Source organism: Zonotrichia leucophrys, chromosome 19 (assembly GCF_028769735.1).
Source record: "Zonotrichia leucophrys gambelii isolate GWCS_2022_RI chromosome 19, RI_Zleu_2.0, whole genome shotgun sequence".
Lineage (NCBI taxonomy): Eukaryota > Metazoa > Chordata > Aves > Passeriformes > Passerellidae > Zonotrichia > Zonotrichia leucophrys.
The window spans coordinates 4240885-4260877 of record NC_088188.1 but is presented as its reverse complement, the minus strand read 5'-3'; the positions used below and the strand labels follow the sequence as shown (position 1 = coordinate 4260877).

The following is a 19993-nucleotide window of genomic DNA, read 5'->3' as shown; positions in this document are numbered from 1 at the left end:
ATTATAAGCACTGTTTTGGTTTTTTTTTTTGGTTTGGTGGGTTTTTTTGGGTTGGTTTTTTTTTCTTGTTTGTTTGTTTGCTTTTTTGTTTTTTGGGTTTTTTTTTTTGAGAACCCAAGACAAAACAATTATGGGCTGAATTCTGATTCTGATTGTGCTGTGTAAAACCACCCCAGTTCCCCAGCACTGCCCCGGGTTCAGCCCAGCCTGGCAGCCCCCAGCATCCAGCCCAGGGTCCCAGCATGAGCCTGTGCCCTCCCCAGCACCAGCCTGGCAAACACAGAGCCCCTCTGGCTGTGCCTGCACCACAGGAACCCTCACCTGCTCCTCCAGCAGAGCACACAGAGCCCAGCTCCTCTGCTGGGCAACACAAACTGCTGGGAAGGATGAAAGTTTGACAAGAAAGTCTCACAGATATGTGTGCTTAGCAGAAAGATTTCTGAATGTAGAATCTGATGAAGGAATAGAGATTGAAGCAAGTTTTGATATAGAAGAAAAGAATTGCTGAGCCAGTCTCACTGGATAACCAAGGAGGCAAAGGGTGTGTTAGTTAGAAGGGTTTTTATGGCTTAGAGCAAAGGATAAACCCACCTCAAACAAGAAGATGTTTTTACCAAGCAGAAAGACAGCACAGGCAAACAAGTCAGCAAATGTTGCAAGTAGAAAAAAGGTCTCAGAATTTCCCACTGCAAGAAAACTGAGAAACAACTTCCAGCTTAAACTGTAATGTACTGACTTTTAGTGATTGGAGAACAGTAACATGAATAAGGTAATTATAGTAGTTAGGATAGGCTGTAGATAGAAGTTAAGGTACAGATTGGTTCTACTGTATTAAAATGCTCAGTAAAGAAAAGTATATAATGCAATGTAACCAAAACCAAAGTCTATAATGCATTGTAACCTAAACTCAGGGTCTCCAGGGCTGCCTGCAGCTGGAGCTGACAGCTGTGGGCACAGCTCTGTCACCCACAACCCTGCACTGCTGTGACACCTTGGATCCAATAAACTGCATTTTAGAGACTGCCTGGAGTCCCACATCTCTCATTCAGGCTCTTACAACAAACAGTGGTACTGACATGGGGTTTGTTAAAATCAATCACCCCAGAGCAGCTCTGATTCTGCTGCTGAGGAACCCAGCCCTGATTGGGGTGGGGATGTGGAGATGGATGCTGAGCTCCTCCCAGACCAGGGGTGGCCAAGGGGCAGAACAAGGTGGGACAGAGGATCCACAAATCCAGCTGGTGTTGGAGCCACCCTGCCTTTGGAGCTGCACACCTTGGTGCAGAGCCAGGCTCTGGCAGGGCTGGAGCTGCTGCTGGCACCTCTGCAGTGCTGGCACCAGGCACAGAGGCTGCAGTGCAGTTTGCCTTGTCCTCACTGAGCCCTGAGCTGCATTGCAGGGCAGGGAAGAGCCCCCACCTTGGAGGGGTGAGGAAAAGGAGGAGTTTCCAACTCCAGGACACAGTGTGGGCTGAGCCTCAGATGGGTGCACTTCCCAAGACTGCATTTTTCAACATTTCTGCCCAAAACTGCCAAGCACTAAAGCAGGCTGGAAATTTACAGCCAGCCTCTGCACTTGTTTGGGAACAAAGCTGATCTAAAACATGCAGACAGGTAGATTAGCCTTCCCATAAGCCTCAAAACAGCCCTGCCATCTACAGAAGCAGCACCACAACATAAAGGCAGTGCCAGATGCCTTCAGTCCATTTGTAAGAACAGGGGTGGAGAGTCCCTGCCCCAGCAGCATTCCCACCAACAGCAGCACTCCTCTGCCTCTCAGGGCCAGCACTGGTGTGGGAAATGATAATTCTGACTTTTCTCCATCACCAACTAGAAAACATTCCTAATGCTCCTGATCAAGATATCATCACAATTAAAGGAATGGGGCACTGTGTCACAGACATCTTTTATGAAAAATCCTTTCCTTAGGAGTTTTCCTCCTGAGAAGCTGAGAGGCCTCAGGAACAAAATGTAAACATTGATTATCTGATTAAATCCTTTCTTCTATTTTTTTAGTATAGTTTTAATGTAATATATATCATAAAATAATAAATCAGCCTTCTGAAACATGGAGTCAGATCCTCCTCTCTTCCTCAATCCAAAAACCTCTGTGAACACTGTCACAGGACTGAGGACTTTCTTCCCTCCTGGCTTGTGAGGAATACAAGGAATGGTTTAAATCTTGATCTTGTTGCCAGGGAAGGAAGCTTTTTCCAGCTCCCTGACAGGGAAGAGCAGCCATCTGTGAGTAATGGGGCCATAGGAGTGTATTAACTCTGCTGCTAGCAGAGCACATATCTTTCCAAAGGTAAAAACCAATCCATCAGAACTGGGAGCACCAGGAGAGGAGAAAGCATGACCCAGCAAAAGCCAAGATGCAAGGCATGAAAGGAGGGGGCAGCGTGCAGGAACCCAGGGTATGGACACAAGGAGGACAAATTCCCCTGCAAACACTGAGCCAGCAGATTCACTTCCCAGTGTGAGGCTGTGGTGATTTTCACAAATTCAGCAGCAACACTTTTCTGATGCTGTCTCCTGTCCTGGCTTCTCTGTGCTCAGCTTTGTGCCCCTCACCAGGTCCTGTGGGAACTGCAGTGCTGCAGAGGGTGAAACACCCACTGGAGCAGCTGGGCAGGCAGGAAAAGTGACCATTCCTCCAAGAAAGCCTCCAACCACCTCCCATCTCCTGCTCTTCAAACCAGCTCTTGCCAGGAGGCCTCCTCCTTGAGCAGGGATCCCTTGCAGGAGCAGATGAAGCCTTTCACACACAGCCATCAGCCCTTTGCTCTGCACTCAGCATCTTGGCTCAAGCCAAAGTGGCATCTCTAAAGCACAAACACTGCTTTTTCTTGCTCAGACTGCAAAGGAAGCCATGGTGGCATTTTTCCCTCCTTCCAGAAGGAGCAGAGTCCTTTGTGTGGGTTGTAGTCCGTCAGTCCATCCATCATCCATCCGTCCATCCATCCCTCCTCACAAAGCAGGAGCAGGGACTGTGCCTTATCCCTGTGCCACCAATTCCTCTGACTCTGACTTTCCACCACCCCTCCTACCTCTGGCCAAAAATCACCATTCTTATCCCCACCAGACTGATACCTGAAGCACCTCCCTGGTGCTTCACTGCTGCCTGTGACACCAGAACCCCCATTTTTGGGGACAGTTTTTTGAAAGGGGTGGATAAACACCAGGAGGGAACACCCAGAAAGTTCCAAGGGAAAGGCAATGACCAGATGTGCAGCACAGCCCCCTCAGAGTTCACCCCTTGGAAGGTCCTTCACTCTTAAAAAAAATCACTGAAATTTTTCACAGGATTTTTTTAACCCAAATGTAATGCAAGAATTTTGGATTACGCAAATAAATGAAGTTATGAATTTCTCTACTTTCTTTAAATAAACAAATAAATAATTTGGTTTTTCTTTCAATTTACCCTGAACTTAGTGCATAACAAACAGGTGACAGTCACTGTCACCACCTGGCCCACACCCCAGTGCTCTCCACTCAGGTAATTCCTGGTGGGAAGCACCATCCCTTCATCTTCTGCAGTGCTTCCAGCACTTGAGCTGCACTCAGCAAAAATCAAACCAGATTTTAGGTGCTTTCTATGTTTTTTTCCTCTTGCTGAAAAGCCCATAATTCACTACTGAAGTGACTCCTGCCACGTGTTGCTGCATTTGTTATTCTGTTATTTGGTTCTCCTGCAGGAAGTGGGATAATTGTCCTATTCCTTTATCAGAGAAAAACACCTATCTCTGGCCAAGTGTTTCTCTAAGATAACATTGTACAATTCTCTTGATTTCATCAGGCTGGTGTATTTGCAGCTGCTGATAAATACAAATAGAGCAGAACTTTAATGAGATCCCTCAGTGAAAAGCTGTCACCAAATTAGGCTGAGCCAGTGCAAGTGTGCAATAATTGTTTCACCTTAAAAAACAAGATGCCCTCTGTGTTAACAAGTCCAAGGTATTAGTCAAGAGAGGAAGGGAGGGAAATCAATGCCACAGAAAACAAAAATTGGTCAAAAATCATAAAGCAAAATGCAGTCCAGGCTCAGTTCCAGAAATCCACTGTGGCCACCAGTGGGTGACAGAAACCCCTGAGAAACTGAGAATTGAGCTGTCCCAGGGGAGATACATGGATGGGAAGGGAGAATCAGAGCTGATTTCCAAAATCAGACATTTCTGAAAACAGACAGCCTACATACATATAATGGAGAATACATATATAATGGAAAATACCTATATAATGGAGAATGCACACACATAATGGAGAATTTTGTCCCCTAAACAAAGCCAAATCCCCCAATCTGAAAAGAATTTTCAGCAATTCAGAGATACACCTTAAAGAGAGGCATGGAAGAAAAATGAGGAAACGCTGGTTTAAACTCACCCTGCCTAGTAGGGGAAGTGAAGGCAGTTCTGAAAACAGGCAAAAATGAAAAGAAAAGAAAAGCCAGAAAATGGGTATTGAGGGCAGCAATGAATTCAAATTAGAAAGTTGTTCAGGTTCAGAGAAGGATAGACAGGAAGCCCAGACCTCATGTGGTAAGAAAATAAAGAGATTTTGAAAGAACATCCAAAAAGAAGTGCAAAAAGGAAGCCCAGCCCTGCTGCAGTGCCCTGGCCATGGTGGGCAGAGCTCAGCCCTGGGCTCACCCAGCTGAGAGCCCAGAGCTGATGCAGAGCCTGGGATCTGTGGGACCAGGGCAGACCCTCCCTAGCCCTTCCCAGCTGCAGCTCTGGGCTCTGTCCTCCTCTCAAACCTCACCCTCAGACAAGCTGGAAATGCAACTTTAAATAAAGGGTAATTAATCCAAGGGAAAAAAAATTAGCAATGTGAGGGAGTCTTCTTTGAAGAAATGTTTTCCAAGTATTTTTATTATTTTCAAGAGCTCTGGTTTGAACACCAGTAAGGGAAGCTCAGCTCCTGCCTCTGCCCTGGCCCCACCTGAGTTTATTTTGTGCACAGCAAGGAAATCACTTTGTGAGGAAAACCAGGCAGGTCCCAGGCCCTGGAGGAGTGTGAGACCTGGGCCAGCACCAGAACACTGCCTCAGCTCCTGGCACCAGCTGCTCCAAACCAGCTGGCCAAACAAGCAGGGGGCTGTGATAAAGATGAGAAAAAACAAGGAAAGAAAGGACAAAGGAGTGATTTATTTTCCATGCCTCTGGAGTAAGCCATGGACAATCCAGCATAGGAAAATTCCCTTTGTCAGCTCGTTCTCCTCCCTGCATCTGCTGCCAGGAGCATCTCCAGGGAGAGGAAGGCACTGGCCTGACTCATCCTCTCCTCTCCTGCTGGAGCACACACAGCTGATCACCATGGCTGCAGGGACACCTGGAATGCTCTCCTGCATCCCAGAGGGTGGAGAGACAACGTGGACACCAGGGCAGGGGGATGTGGGATTCAGGGAGATGAAGGGAACATGTGAAAGGGAAAGGAAAATCAACTGGAAGAGACTGGAGAAGAGACTGTATAAAGCAATTAACTGTGCTGGCAGGTCTGGGGGGAAAGCCTGAAAAAAGACATTTTATTCATCTCCTAGCCACTCTTCAAGTCAGATTTTCTTGGCTAGCTAAAAAAATTGCTTAAAAATAACAGAATAGGATAAAAAAACCCAACAAACCAAACCCACTTTGAACTTTCAAATGCCTCATTCCAGCACACAGCACCTCTCCCCTTTCACAAGACCTGGTGTTATAGATGGGACAAGCTCTGTCAGTCACACAGGGACAAGATTTCAGTGTCTTTCCCTGCTACACACAAACACCAGGGCATCATCTGGGCAGAAACAGAAGTTGCTTTTAGCAGTCTCTGGAAAACCCTCTTCTCCTCTTGCCTTGCTGCCAGCACGGAGCAGGAGCCAGGAATGTCAGTGGGCCTAAACTCTGGGGCTGTGCCTCAGCTCTGCAGCTTTATGTACCCTTAATAGCTTCAGCCTAATCACTTCTGTGCCACAGCTAAAGGCTGAGCCATTCCCTTGTCAGAGCAAAGCACTGATAGGCAGCAAGGCAGCAGAAACCCCATCAGGCACTCCTGCCAGGGAAGGCAGCTCTGACAGAACCTTCCAGGCCACAGGCCATGGGTAAGCTAAGAAAGGAGGGGAACAAACAGGGAGCTTTTGAAATTACAGCTCAATTTTTGATAAAGGAATGACAGATCAGGGTAATTAAGAACAGGGAGAGCAGAACATGTTACTTCTCTTGCAGAGCTAAAACTGCAGAGCTAGGCTTGTCAGCAGTGGCTGCAGGACACCAGCAGCTGCCAACTCTTTGTCCAAGGGCAGTTGGCTAATTGGTGTCTCTGGGAATGATCTTTGTGCAAGACAACAAGCCCCAGCCCTGCTGCAGCCCTGCCACCTGCCCAAATAACAAACCCAAAGCTGTGCTCAGAAGGTGTCTGTGGAATGGTCCCAGGGACAGGACAGCCCCAGCCCACAGCCTGCTGCTGCCACCTGATAAATCCTCCCTCAGCTTCAGCTCTTGTACCTCTTGATCCCTGAACAGAAGTTTTCCCCCCAGCCTGTGAACAAATATTAAAGCAGCATTAAAAAGCTCAGCAGTATCTCCCTAAGAGAACACAGTGTTCTTCCATAATTCATCAGTGAGGGCAGAGCATCCAGCTCGGCTGCATCCCCACCCTCTCTGCACAGCACATCTCTCCAGATCAGCCCAGGATACAGCACCACTGCCAGGCAGGCACTGAGCTGCCATCCTGCAGGAGAGGGAGGCAGAGCCAGGGGAGATGGCTATCAGCACAACAGGAAATTGTGACATGCAGCAGTGCCACCCATCCCTGCTCCTGACTGACAGTGGCTGCTGATAAAGCCTGAGTGCTCCTGAACTGCAGCTTTGCACAGACTGAAACTGAGCTGGGGCAGTGGATGTTCTTTCTGGCATCCTCAGTCAGGCATCGACTGAGAATGCCAGAAACCCAAAGCAAGGGCAAAGAACTGTAGAGGGAGAGAATAGAAGTAAATAAAGGTAGTATAGAAAGTAATCTTAGCCCCTAAAGAGTTGCAGCTGGGTTAATTGTTAAAGATTAGGAGCAGGCCTGACTTTAACAGGCCACAGCTATGATCAGTAAGAAGAGTTATAAAAGAGTGGATTGGCTGGTTGAGGGGAACTGGAGTCAGTTGGCTGCTGTGAGAAGAAGAAAGAGTCAGTGCTTGGAGGAGCTGCCTGTGAGAAACATCAAGGAGGAATGAAACTCTTGCACTAAGGAGACAACAATATGGAACCTTTGCAATGTAATGACAACAAAGAACCAGCTCCCAAAGGGCTTTGAGCAGGTGAGAGGCACTGACTGGGATACAAATGTGCAGCTTGCCTAGAACAAGGAGCCATTTGAGGCAGGGCAGTGCTGGGCCTGGTGACCTGGATCCTGTCAGTGACCTGGACCTTGTCAGTGACCTACCAGCCTCACTGCTCAGGTCTGCATATCAGAGTGACCACCAGACACCCAGCCAAGTGCACCATGACTGTATTTCTCATTACAGGCTGATTTCATCCCCAACAGGACCAAAAGCCCAACATGGAGACCCTGGTACCTTTTAGAATCCCTGGCAGAGAACAGAAGACCTGCTGTGCAGTTCTGTCAGAGCTCCCTGCTGTGTCTCAGCTGCACAGCTGGGATCAGGACTGGCAGTGCCTCTCACAGCACAACAACCCCTAAACAGCCACCTGGCAGCAGCAGTGGTGGCACTGGAGCAGGGTGTCACACACCATTCAGTGCCCAGCCTCACATCTTACCCTGTATCCAACCAAGCATGCATTTTCCTGATCCTTCTGCTCCTTATGGGGCACAGATGCTATCTCTGTAAGGTGGGAAGGGCAGCACAGCTCCTGAGAGTTCCTCTGTGAGGGCAAACACCCACCCCAGAACGTTCCCAGCTCACCCAGGCTCCCTTCCCACAGCCATTCCCCATTAATAGGAATGATGGTTTCCTGTTGCACAGCTCTGCTCTCTCAGTGATATCTAAATGACCATGAAAAAGGCAGCACTGTGTCGAGAGCAGGGGCACAAGGGCTCCAATCTGCATTTCAAGCACTGCCCACCCCAGGCAGTGACCCCTGCTCCCCAGGATGCAGATGCTGGGGAAGAGGATGGAGAGCTCTGAATTTGCTTGCAGATGGGAATGTGCCAGTCACACTTGACTGCAGTTATGTTGAAAGATTTCAGAAAAGCCTCGCTCCTGGCACAGTCACAGCACTGCAGGATGGGAGAGCTGGCACTCAAGTCACGTCCTGCTTCCAAGAACTGGCTCCTTTCCCTCCCTGCCTCCCTTATTAAAGCATATGGCTGCTGCCAGAGAAGCTGCAGTCTCTGCAGTGCCCTCTTAACCAGCAGGGAATGCATCACCCATCCCACAGCTGATGGGGCATGCACAGCTCCCCAGAGGACAGAGGCTGAGTTGGTGTACACCACCATCCTCTCAGATGTGCAAGGAAAACACTCATTTCCCACAAGGGGAACACCAAGCCACACAGATGTTTAGCTCCAGGTTCCTTGCACCCACACTGGCCAAGTCTAAACTCCAGTGGTTTGGGTCCTGTCCATTGGTGTTACAATGCTTTAAAGAAAAAACAAAACCCTGACAGGAGCCAGGCATTTAAGCTCTTTATAAAATTAAATTGTGCCTTCAATTATGGCAGAACACAATAGTAGATGCATAATCTCCATAAGAAGTTTAAATCCATAAATACCATCAGCAAAGCTGCTGTGACTGGTGAATTCCCAAAGGGCACCTCCAGCAGGGACACAAGAGCAAAGTCATTTGGCCACAGCCCTTTCTCTGAACAACCTGAAAGATTTCCTGTGTGCTGCCACGACACAGGGGTTGTGGTCCCTTAGCAAGGCTATCCCAGGCAGGTGAGGGCTGAAGGAGCCAAATGTCAGGGCCAGGGCTACAGCCAATTCCAAGCTAATATCATCCCTGCTTCCAGGGATTTTTCCTCCTCTACTACTCCAGAAGCCTGAAGGCTCCCATTACAGCTGAGACACACTTACCTGAACCCTGAGCTGTAGGGGGAACATGCCTACCTCAGAGTCTGATATGGAGACCCGATGGGACTCGATCGTTGGTCTCCTCATTATTCGTGGGGACGGCCCTGTGGCATAGGGACCAGAGCCTGCAGTGCTGCTGGAAGCCAAATAACCTCCTGAGGATCTTTCCTGAAGGGACAGCTTCCTACTGGACAGACCAGGTCTGGTTAGAGGTCTCTTGGGAACATGCCTCAAGTGAGCATCCTCTGGCTGTTGGGAAGGCAGAAATTCATTGATTCCCACGTCACTGCTGACTCCATTTCTCTGGATGTGCTTTATGTTATCTGAAAAGACTGTGTCGTTTTCTTCAGGGTTGTCTTCACCATTTTGGTCACTTCTGTCTGGGACAACAGACACGTCTATGGCTGCCACCCTCTCCACCAGCTCAGTCTGTGTGTCCATGCCTCCATCCAGGACATTTGCTGGAGAGTCCCCCATGGCTGTGTCCAGCTTGTTTGCTCTCAGATGGTCACACAGAGAGCAGTGATGTTAGTGCTCAAAGGCTCCATGAAACACCTGAGAGGAATCACAAACAGAGGCAAACTGAATAAAAATGTTCACTCAACACAAACATAATATATTTTCAGTCCTTTCTGCCTTCTTCCAGCGTGCAGGAAAGTGAAGGCAAAACACTGGCAGGCTGTAAACAAGGTACAAACACTCAGATTAAAAGGCAAACCCAGGCATTGAGCTAGACAGGAAAGAGATAAAAATGAGATTTTATCTGATGTGCAACAAGTGACACAGCTAAAGAGAACTTCTCCTGCAGCCACACCAACAGCCAGGCAGAGCTTACAATACTGGGAGAAGCATCCCAACAGCTGAGGGCCAAGGGTCAAACTCTCAACCTCTCAAATTCTTATTTATAGGATATAAGAGCTTCTGGCATGTACTGGAACCCAACAGGCACAACAACAACTCCACAGCCATTTAGGGCTCCCCAGAGCCTCTCTGCTGCCCTGTAGGGCCTTAGAGAGTGTCACAGAACAGCCAAGCCTGCTGACTTCCACACTGCCATTTGTAACATGGTCAGCAAAAGCAGAATTTAAAAGCAAATCCAGTTCCAGGGTTGCCCCTGGCCCTACACAGTTGCAGTCTGTGTGCAAACACAAGTCAATCTTGCTGCCCACTGTATATAAAGGCTACAGTGATTTGCAAATCAACACTGCTTAATGATTAAAGTGTGGTAGGAACCAGCTTTTCCTTGGGAAAAGACCTACAGAACAAAAAAGTGCAACACAAAGCTAAAACTGCTGCATAAAATCGCTGTTTCCTGGATGCTAATTTCAGTCTCAATTTAAAACAGATTTCAATCTTCCCAGCACAGTGCAGTGCAGGAAATGATGCTCTGCAGCACATGGCTGCCAACACTTAATCACCCCTGAAGATGCAGCACTGCATCATTCCATCCCTGTGCCCAGATCCTGGGGCCAGGAGGAGAACTTGACTTCACTCACAGCATCCCAGTGAATTCCAGAGTGGGCTTAACCCTGAAATACTGCAGCCTGTGGTTCTCTGTATTCAAAGCAGGTTGTGCAAGCCAGGTGACACTTGCATCTCCATTTCATTTACATGAGGACAGGGTGGGGGTGAGTGAGTCCAAAGAGCTCCATCCAGCATCAGCCTGGGAGCACTCACAGTCCTTGCCAAGGAGCACAGGCTGAGCTGGGCTCAAAGCTGCCCAGCAAAGCTCAGTTAAACACACAGCAGTGAACTCTGCTGCACAGGGATGAGCTCCTGAGTCCCCCATGGCAGCCAAGCTCAAGCTTTTATATCAATGAGAAAATTAAAATTTTGATTAAGATGAAGATCTTGACTGGAGGCTTCACCCTAAGTCATGTGCCAATCAGAGGGAGCCAAGCTGGGCACTCAGTGTCACAGAAAGGGAATATCCAAATCTGAGATATTCCTTCCACATCACTGCTCACCTCCTTTCCCCCCCTCCTGTCTTTTCTGCAGGCTTGCCTGAAACTAATTGACAGAAGTGTCACTCACTCAAAACAGTAATGAAATGGTGAGATCAGCTTTAAAAGCTTCCATTAAAACTATATTTAAACACATCAATCCCAAAGCACAAATCCCCTTTGGAGCCAGGGTGCAGGCTCTGGGGGTGGCTCTCAGCAGTGAGGGAAGGCTTTGGGGTGCAGCCCAGCACACCCTGCACTGTTTGTGGCCCCACAAACCCAGGGCAGAGCAGCAGGAGCCTCCTCTCTGCCAGACCCCCCTGCCCAGCTGCAAACCAGCAGTGACCCTGCCAACCTGTGGGGAGCCCAAACCAACCTGTGGGGAGCCCAAACCAACGTGGGGAGCCCAAACCAGCCTGTGGGAGGCCCAAACCAGCCTGTGGGGAGCCCAAACCAGCCTGTGGGAGGCCCAAACCAACCTGTGGGGAGCCCAAACCAACCTGTGGGGAGCCCAAACCAACCTGTGGGGAGCCCAAATCAGCCTGGGGGGAGCCCAAACCAGCCTGTGGGTGGCCCAAACCAGCCTGTGGGGAGCCCAAACCAAGGATTTGCTGTCTGCAAAATGCTTTTGTGAAGCCTGGAGAGCTTCTGAGCTGAACATGGAGCATCATGTCAGGGCCACAGCCAGGCTGCAGTGACCCCAGTTCCTCTGCAGAACTTTCCCTGCACTGCAGGGTCTGGGGAGCTGCACATGTCCCAGTGACACATCTGTGGGACATGGCTGCATGCCTGGCTCCAGGACAAGGTCATCTCCTGAGCCTCAGGGAGGCACAGCCAGTCCCCAGCCCTGCCTGCAGATCAGGGCTGCCCTGCACCAGCCCCATCCCTGCTGTCAGCAGCCCCTGCCAGGCTGCTCCATCACAGAAATCATTCTGAATGAAGGCAAGGAGGGAGCAAAAACGCTGCCATAATTTAACCCAGCTTGCCCAAAGGACAGGAGGAAACCTCCAGGTCATCCAGTGCTGAAAGCTTTCTTCTGCCCATAGAGAACAAACCCAAGGCCTTTCCTTGATGCAGCTTGAGCCCCTCACCTCAGTCCCAGGCAGCACCAAGAGGAAAATAAATCTGCTAAAATAAACCTGCAACTGAAGCCTGCAGCTCCTCACCTTCCTCCCTCCTCCTGCCACCAGGTTTTCCCCTCTGTGGGAGCAAAGGGAAGGAAGAATCTGCTCGTGTTGCTGCGTGGATGGGTGTGAAAGCCCACAAACCACCCACCTGGAATGAACATTTGTGAGTCTCCTGCTGCTCAGCCAGCAGGAAAAAAGGCCAGGAGCTCTGGGAAGAGCAGCCCAGCAAACAGTGATGCTTGTGTCACTCACCTGGGAGCTCCTCAGCACCCAGAGCAGGCACACAGGGTGGCTCCCCCTCAAAAGCAAACTTGCTCAATTCTAACCCACAGCCCAGGCTGCAAAATAAATCCTCAGCTAACTGACAACTGAACTAGATAAACTGAAGATAAACCACATAAATCAGTTCATCCCATCAAAACAAACAGACCCATACATTGCTGAAACAAATAGCACAGTGCTGCTAAAAGCAGGCTAAAAAATCCAGCAACACTTTAAATAAAATAATTGTTCATCTGTAGAGCTGGGCTTTGTTTCAAGTTCTGTTTTGAAGGATTCCTTTTCACTGATAAATCCTCCAAAACTGTATTGGAAAGCAAAGATTTCTGAATAAGTCAATCAGTTATGTGCAGCTCAGCACAAACTCAGTACAAAAAAAACCCCAATAATTTCTGCAAGGCTAAATCAATGGTGGATTTGCAGTTTTTTAGCCTGTGGCACAACCATACCTTGCTGTGATGGGAAATCCCAGCAAAACAGAAATTCTGCCTCCACCATCTCCCAGCTCCTGCACAGCTTTGCTGTCCCTGCTGATCCCCTCAACACTGAACACCTGCTGGAGAGCAGAGGAAAATGCTGCAGACACAAACCAAAGCTGCAAACAAGCTTCTATGAGCAAAATTAATTTACTTACAGATATCTTATTTACCATTTTTCCCTGTAGCTATTCCTCTGCTGCAGGCAGATTGCCACTTGAACCATGATTTTCACAATATATTTATCAAATGGCTGCATATGTTTCCAGACTGGCACTGAGCAGAGAATAGTACAAAAAACCCTCCTGAAAGAAATATAATCCCAGAGAAAACCTCTCTGTATTTTATGTGGGAGTGGGAGATGAGCAGATGCAATCCATTTTGGTGCTCAATAAAGTATTCCAAAGCATTGTTTGAAAAATAAAAAAATGTAAATCTAGTTTACTGCCTGATTCTTCATCCTCTTGGCTAACCAGAAATGTTCCTGTCAGAAAGGATGGGGAGGGTAAAAGGCCCTGAGCCTCAGAAAACCCAGCTTCATTTCCCAAATTTGCTACAGACTGCAGAAAAGTGACTTTATGGCTTTGTTGCAGTTCCAGGTTTACAGCAATGATGCTGCTTCTCCTTTGTGTCCCTGAGAACACACCTGCCTGCCCTGTGCTGAGGCCATTGCAGGAAAAGAATCTCAGTGAATAATTACTGAAATGAGAATTTGCACAGGAAAAGTTCAGGCAGATTCTGCTGCTGCTCAGCCAGAGGCTGCAAATGCTCATGGCTGGGTTCCCCATCAGGGATGTCACCCTGAGCCCTCCCTGCTGGCACATCCTGACCACCAAAGCCCACAGGCACTGGCACACAGAGAGCTCCCAGAGATCACAGCAGCTTCACTTAGGGCTTTGCTCTGCTCAGCAAGGGCAGGGATCAGGCCAGGCTCTCCAATCAGTGCAGGGATCCCTGCCCCAGGAGTGGCTGCCTGCAGAGGGGATGTCACAGAACTCACACAGAATTCACACAGAATCACCGGGTTGGAAGAGACCTTCAAGATCATCGAGTCCAACCCAGGCCCAGCACCTCAGCTAAACCCTGGCACCCAGTGCCACATCCAGGCTTTGTTAAACACACCCAGGGATGGGGACTCCACCACCTCCCTGGGCAGAACATTCCAGCACTTTATCACTCTTTCTGTAAAAACTTTTTCCTGATATTCAACCTGTATTTCCCTTGGTGCAGGTTAAGACTGTCATCCCCATCACCAGCATCCATCAGCTCAGGTGGGACTCCCCAGGAGCCCCCTCCTGCCTGGGGCAGAGCTGGCAGCACACCCAGCCCTGTCCTGTGTGTGTTTTTCAGACATTGCCCCCATGAGGAATCCACTCTGACTGCTGCCAAGAGCAGCAGAATCTCCCTGTAAGGAGAGCAGCAGCACGTCCTGGGCTGGGCAGCCAGGCCCTGGACAGCTCCTCCAATGACATTTTAGAAATATCAGGTCAGCAAGTCCCTTCCAGAGCCAAAGCTGTCTCCTCACACCAACAGCACAGATTGGGAGTGTTTCCATCCTGGAGTGTCTCCTGTGCTCCCAGTTCTGCAGGATTTCCCCAAACACTGCTACCCTGATATGAAGGAGGTAATTCCACACCCCTCACCTGTCACAGGCATGTTTTATGGAAAATCCTTTCCTTAGGATTTTTTCTCCTGAGAAGCTGAGAGGCCTCAGGAACAAAATGTAAACATTGATTATCTGCTGCTGTGGGATGCAACAGGTGCATCTGTGATTGGTTTTGTGGCTGTTTTTAATTAATGGCCAATCACAGTCCTGCTGTCTCAGACTCTCTGGTCAGTCACAAGCTTTTGTTATCATTCCTTTTTTATTCTTAGCCAGCCTTCTATTCTTTTAGTATAGTTTTAATGTAATATATCTATATATATGTATCATAAAATAATAAATCAAGCCTTCTGAAACATGGAGTCAGATCCTCATCTCTTCCCTCATCCTGGGACCCCTGTGAACACGGTCACACCTCACCCTGACCCCATCAACCTTTCATACACGTGGGAGGCACTTGTCCTAAATCCACTCCAATACTTTTGGTCTGGAGAAGTTTGAGGGGAACTTGGAACCCACAGCCATGCCCTGGAGCAACCTCTGAGCTGCCCCAAACCCCACAAGCAGCTGGCAACACATTGAACTGCAGATGAATGCACCAGCCATTGATGGGTCTCACTGCTATGGTGGGAGAGCAGCCAGAGGGTTCATTTCTCCTGCAGTAATTAAATTCAGAGCGTACATTTGGCATCCACTGCAGCTCTGCCCACCCCTGGCACAGCAAGCAGGGCACCTGAGGGTCAGATTGCCTCTGCCCATCTCCACTCACACTGCTGCTGCCAGGAATCAGGCCCTGGAGAAGCAAATGAGCTCCTTGGCATCTGTGACAACCAGTTTCAGACATCACTGGCCAAAAGGCAGCCCAGACCAAGAGGCAAAGGACAATAAGAAGCTGCAGCTCTGTGAAGCTGAAATGAAGCAAATCCCTGCAGTCTTTGCAGAGATAATGAAGGCAGGTGCACACTGCTCATTTGGACTGTCCTCCCTGGAAGGGACAATAATCACTCTGGGTACTCATTTCTGATTAGAAGCAGAAGACATTAACACAAGTAAATGATAAATAAGAACACACTGTTGGTGCTTTTTGCACACACCCCATATGTTTGCTTTGTCCTAGGGCTCACAGGGCTCTTGTTTCAGGGCACAGACAAGCACATCTTGCTGAGAAATCACTCAATCCCGCTGTAATCATCCAGCCCCTCTTCTCTGCACAGCTCCTGGCAGAGAGCCTGGCTGTTGTGCCACAGCTGAAAATCAGATCTGCAGCAAAGTGCTTTGATGCCTTGTGTGAAGCTCCTCACACAGCTTTAACAGCAACCAGGGAATGAGAAAGAACAGCAGCTTTTGCCATTCAAGCACTGGGTGAGAAATCAGAAAAGCAAGTTCAGACCCCTGCTCCTGCCAGGCTTCTTAAATGACAACAAACATCTCCAGACCACAGTCTGGAAAATGCAGCATTCTACCTCCTCCTCCTCCTCAGCCCTGTTCAAGGCAGGTGCCTTCCAAAAGGATTTGGGGCAATTTCTGCCCCTGAGCTACAGAAAACAAGCAATCCAGGGTGCACAACTCTGTGCTTGCCCTGCTCTCATCTCTCCTCCCTGAGAGGCCCCATCTGAAGGCAGAATCTGGGGTTTTGATCTGAAAAAGGACTGAGGCTTTCACGGCCCTGGATATAAAGTATAGATGCACACATGGGACACAGGCTGAGCTCAGCAGTGATCTCCTGATATTTCATGTCAAAAACAGAAGTTATACACCATGAAGGCCATGTATCCACTTTTCAGAGCAATTATTACCACATTTAAAATAAGTTTTGAAACTAACCAGGATGCTGAACCAACATCTCCAGTCCACCAACCTACAATTCAAGAGATAACAATCACCTTGTGCACAGTCCTGAGCCCGGAAAGTTTTACAAAAGATTTCCCAACTGCATTATATTTCATCCCTCCATGTTCTAATTATATGGTTAAATACATTTGCATAATCAGATGCAATTACACTAATTGCACATATAAGCAATAATCAACCAAAAATTGCTCTGAAGAAAAAAGTTTCTACTTAAGGAAATTTCTGTAACAAGAAAACACTGAGGAATGCCAAGTCTATCTAAGTGAGAGTGATATTAACATTAAACACTCCAGATAATGCAGGTGAAACAGGAGCCCTGCCAGAGCATTATCTGAGCGCAGCTCTGTTGGCACATTTTGACCATGTCTTTGGTGGGGACAACACCAGAGAACTGAAGAGGAGTTGAGCTCCTTTGTACTCAAGCCCTGGCTACAAATGACTTTGGCAGGACAGGTTTGGCTGCTGTGTTTTGTTGTGTTCCACAGTAGAGGTTCAGTGAGAACTGTGGGCATCAGCTCCTGCTGCTGGACTATATTCACTTCTGCTGTAATCTCTTAAAGCTGTTTATCAGTGTATGAGCATCAGAGCAGCTTTTATTTTGCAAATTACAGCCGGGAAAGCACGAGGCACAGGCAATGAGAGGCACTCAGCCCACATATCCCCCAGATTTTGCTTTCAGTGATGCCAGGTGCTGTGACTCACCACGCCTGCAGCAGCCCAGAGTGACCACGAACCAGCACATCCCAGCACACACCTCCTCACTGACTCTGGTGACAGCCTGAGCTCAGACTGCAACAAATCCCATTTGCTCTTGTGACAGGGGACACAAAAGCCCTGTGGGGAAGCAGCCTGGCCACTGTGGCAGCCTGATCCCAGCTCCTACAGGGGGGCAGTGAGGGGTGGGAGGATGGAGGTGTGGGCACAGAGCCCAGGTCCAGTCCTGCTGTGTGACCACCAGCCTCACTGGGTGCTCTGCCCACTTCCAAGTGACCCTAGGGACAGCAATTGGAGGGATTTTGGCACGTTAATATGCACACACAGCCTGGACAACATGGGCATTCCTGCTCAGGTGTCAGAGAACAAAAACCCATTCCTAAAGCTGCCGTCATCCATCACCAACTCAGACCTCAGAGCCTGCCTACCCCAACCCCATCATCACCATCAAGAGTGCAGGAAATCCCCCAAATACAACCTGCATGCTGTACAGGGAAAGCTGCTCCCCAAAAATCCCATGGAAAAGCAGCACCTGTGAGAGTGCTTGGTGCTACAGCCTGAGGTGGGCACAGCAGCTCCCCAGCAGGGTCAGTGCAGGAGCTGTGCCATGCAGGGAGCAGCTCCTGGGGCTGAACACGAGCAGGGGAGGGCAGGAGGAGGAAGAGGAGCCATGGCTTGCTGTCACTTGCTGGGCTGAGAGCAGTGTGATTCCCAGGAGAAGAGGCAGCCCTGGCAGGGAGCACAGCTTGCTGGAGGTGGATTTAAACAGCCAGTGAGGGGGTGCTTCAAAAAAATAACTGAGAATGTCAGATTATATGAAAGTTGAAAGACTTAGATTATTTGTAAAACACTAACAAGTAAAGCAATAGCCAGGCTCTACTGATTAATGAACAAAATAACTGTCTCAGAAGCAGGGAGGCATTAATATTTAGGGCCTTCATTGCAATAATAGCTTTCCAAACATCTGTACCACAGCCAGGTAAATGGCAGGTTAAAGAAAAATAAGGTTTTCAGTTGTTCTAAGGGAAAGAGATTGGTCTCAATTGAGCCATGATCTGCTGTAATCCATAATGAACCTCAAAATTGCCCCAGAAGATGATACATACTCATGTATCACTGTTTGTTGTGATAAACAAACTGAAAATAAAGAAATAAAAAGGACCTGAGCAGCCTCTCAGACTGCAAGGGCGAAATTTAATATCCCACAATGGCCAAATCCCCACTGATCTCTTGGAGCAGAACCAGGCACTCAAACCAAACCTGTCCTTGAGCCAGAGCAGCTTCCAGAGCCTTTGGGTGGCTTTGCTGGACAGCAGGAGCAAGCAGCCTGTGGAAAGCACCTCTGTGGCACAGAGAGAGGAAAGGGAATAGAAGAGAAACAGAACTGAGAGCAGAATTCACAGCAATGAGCTCCTGCACAGATTTGTGTGAGCAGCCACAGCACAAGGCACCTGCCCTCAGTTTTTTCAGCCTGGTGAGCCCAGCCTGCAGCAAAGGCTCTGGAGCAGCAGGGAGCCTGCCAGCCAGGCAAGGCAGCTCTCACACACACACCAATCTGTCACCCTGAGGAGCAGAAACCAAGTGCACACAGCAGCTGATCTTGTGGGACTGCCTCCACAGCAGAGCCCAGGAGATACACTGGTAATTAAATCAATTAGTGGGGAGGGATGCTGCACACCTGGAGCTGCACAAACAGGCTCCTGCTTTACAGCAGAGCTCTGCCCAAGCTGCACATTGGCACCCAGATGTGTCTCTGCCCTCCTCCCCAGTGTATTCATTTCACCAGCCCATTTCCCAGCTCTGCCTGCCTCCCCTGCACCCATAGCACCTTCTCCACTGACTGCCATGGCTAACTCTGCTCTCCAGGTGCTCACAGAATCCCTCTTGCTGCTCAATACATAAAAATTCAATGACAGAAAGCAAATCACTGCAGAACAATGCTGGTTATTCAGCTTAACAGCAGCACAGTGGGATCTGGGAAAGGACACATACAGATCATCAACACAGCAGAAGAATTCAGCATCACACACCTTTGCCAGGCTTAGATCTCACAGCACAGAGCAGCACTGTTTAAACAATTGTTTAAAAAGCATCCACAACGAGCTGAACAAGCCACCAGGCAGAACAAGTTAGCATTTATATATGTCAGGTCTTAGAGGTTTATCTCCCTCCCAGATAAGGAGAAAGCTTTCAGCTGCCTTGGAGAGATCTGGAGGTATTTCAGGGGATATATCAAGTTGCTTAGTTCTGTAAGCCAGCTGCAGTTGAAAAGTCTTTTCAGCATTTTAAAAACATTAATTTCCACCTCTTCCAGGACTGCAAATCTACAATAATAGTGTAAGCACAGAGCACTGCAGGCTTTCTTCTTCCCAGCAATACAAATACAGGTAGAGATTTCTATTCAAGGTGATCTCTGCAAAGAGTTTTAAAACAGGGAAATTATCCCAGCACCCATCTCTAAATGCCCCTGGGCTGAAGGGCTTCACCAAATCTGCCAATCTGCACAGCCCCAGGCAAGGGGCAAAGCACAGAACTGCACAGGGCAAGGCAAAACCAGTGAACTCTTGTTTTGTTTGACAAGACAAATGGACTTCAAATTCAGAGCTCCAAGTATCTGTTCTATTTCCACATGGATAACTTCCATCTTCTGATAATCCTCACGTCTTCAGAAACCCCAGGACTTGAAAACATGTCCTCAGATAACCTGCACAGCATCAAAGGCTGCAGAGAGGCTCTGGACAGAGGGAACAGGCTCTGGGGGATGAAAAGCAGATCCCAGAGGAATCAGAACCAGGTACACCACAACAATTACCCTTGTCCTGCACACACAACCCACACTTGGACATGTAAAGGGTAGCAGGCTTCCCACTTCCTTTGAAGCCTTAAGCTTTAGCCCTTTAAGCCTAAATGCACTTTCAAAGCCCAGAGGTCAATGACTGGAGATTATCCAGGCAAAGGCTGCTGGGGAGAAAGCTGTTCTTTTGAGTTACTGCAGTGCTA

At 48.6% G+C, this 19993-nt stretch overlaps 1 protein-coding gene across 6 annotated transcripts in view; it reads right to left on the bottom strand.

The window, feature by feature from the left end:
- CAMKK1 (calcium/calmodulin dependent protein kinase kinase 1) overlaps positions 1-19993 on the bottom strand; it is a 96552-nt gene that overhangs the window by 47698 nt on the left and 28861 nt on the right. For 5 of the 6 annotated variants that reach the window (XM_064729081.1, XM_064729076.1, XM_064729079.1 and 2 more), the window contains exon 2: positions 9037-9555. In XM_064729081.1, coding sequence (XP_064585151.1) covers positions 9037-9477 — 441 coding nt within the window. In that variant the 5' untranslated portion in view covers positions 9478-9555. Of the gene's footprint in view, positions 1-9036; positions 9556-12798; positions 12906-19993 lie in introns of all 6 variants that reach the window. The other variant, XM_064729077.1, reaches the window with a different exon arrangement.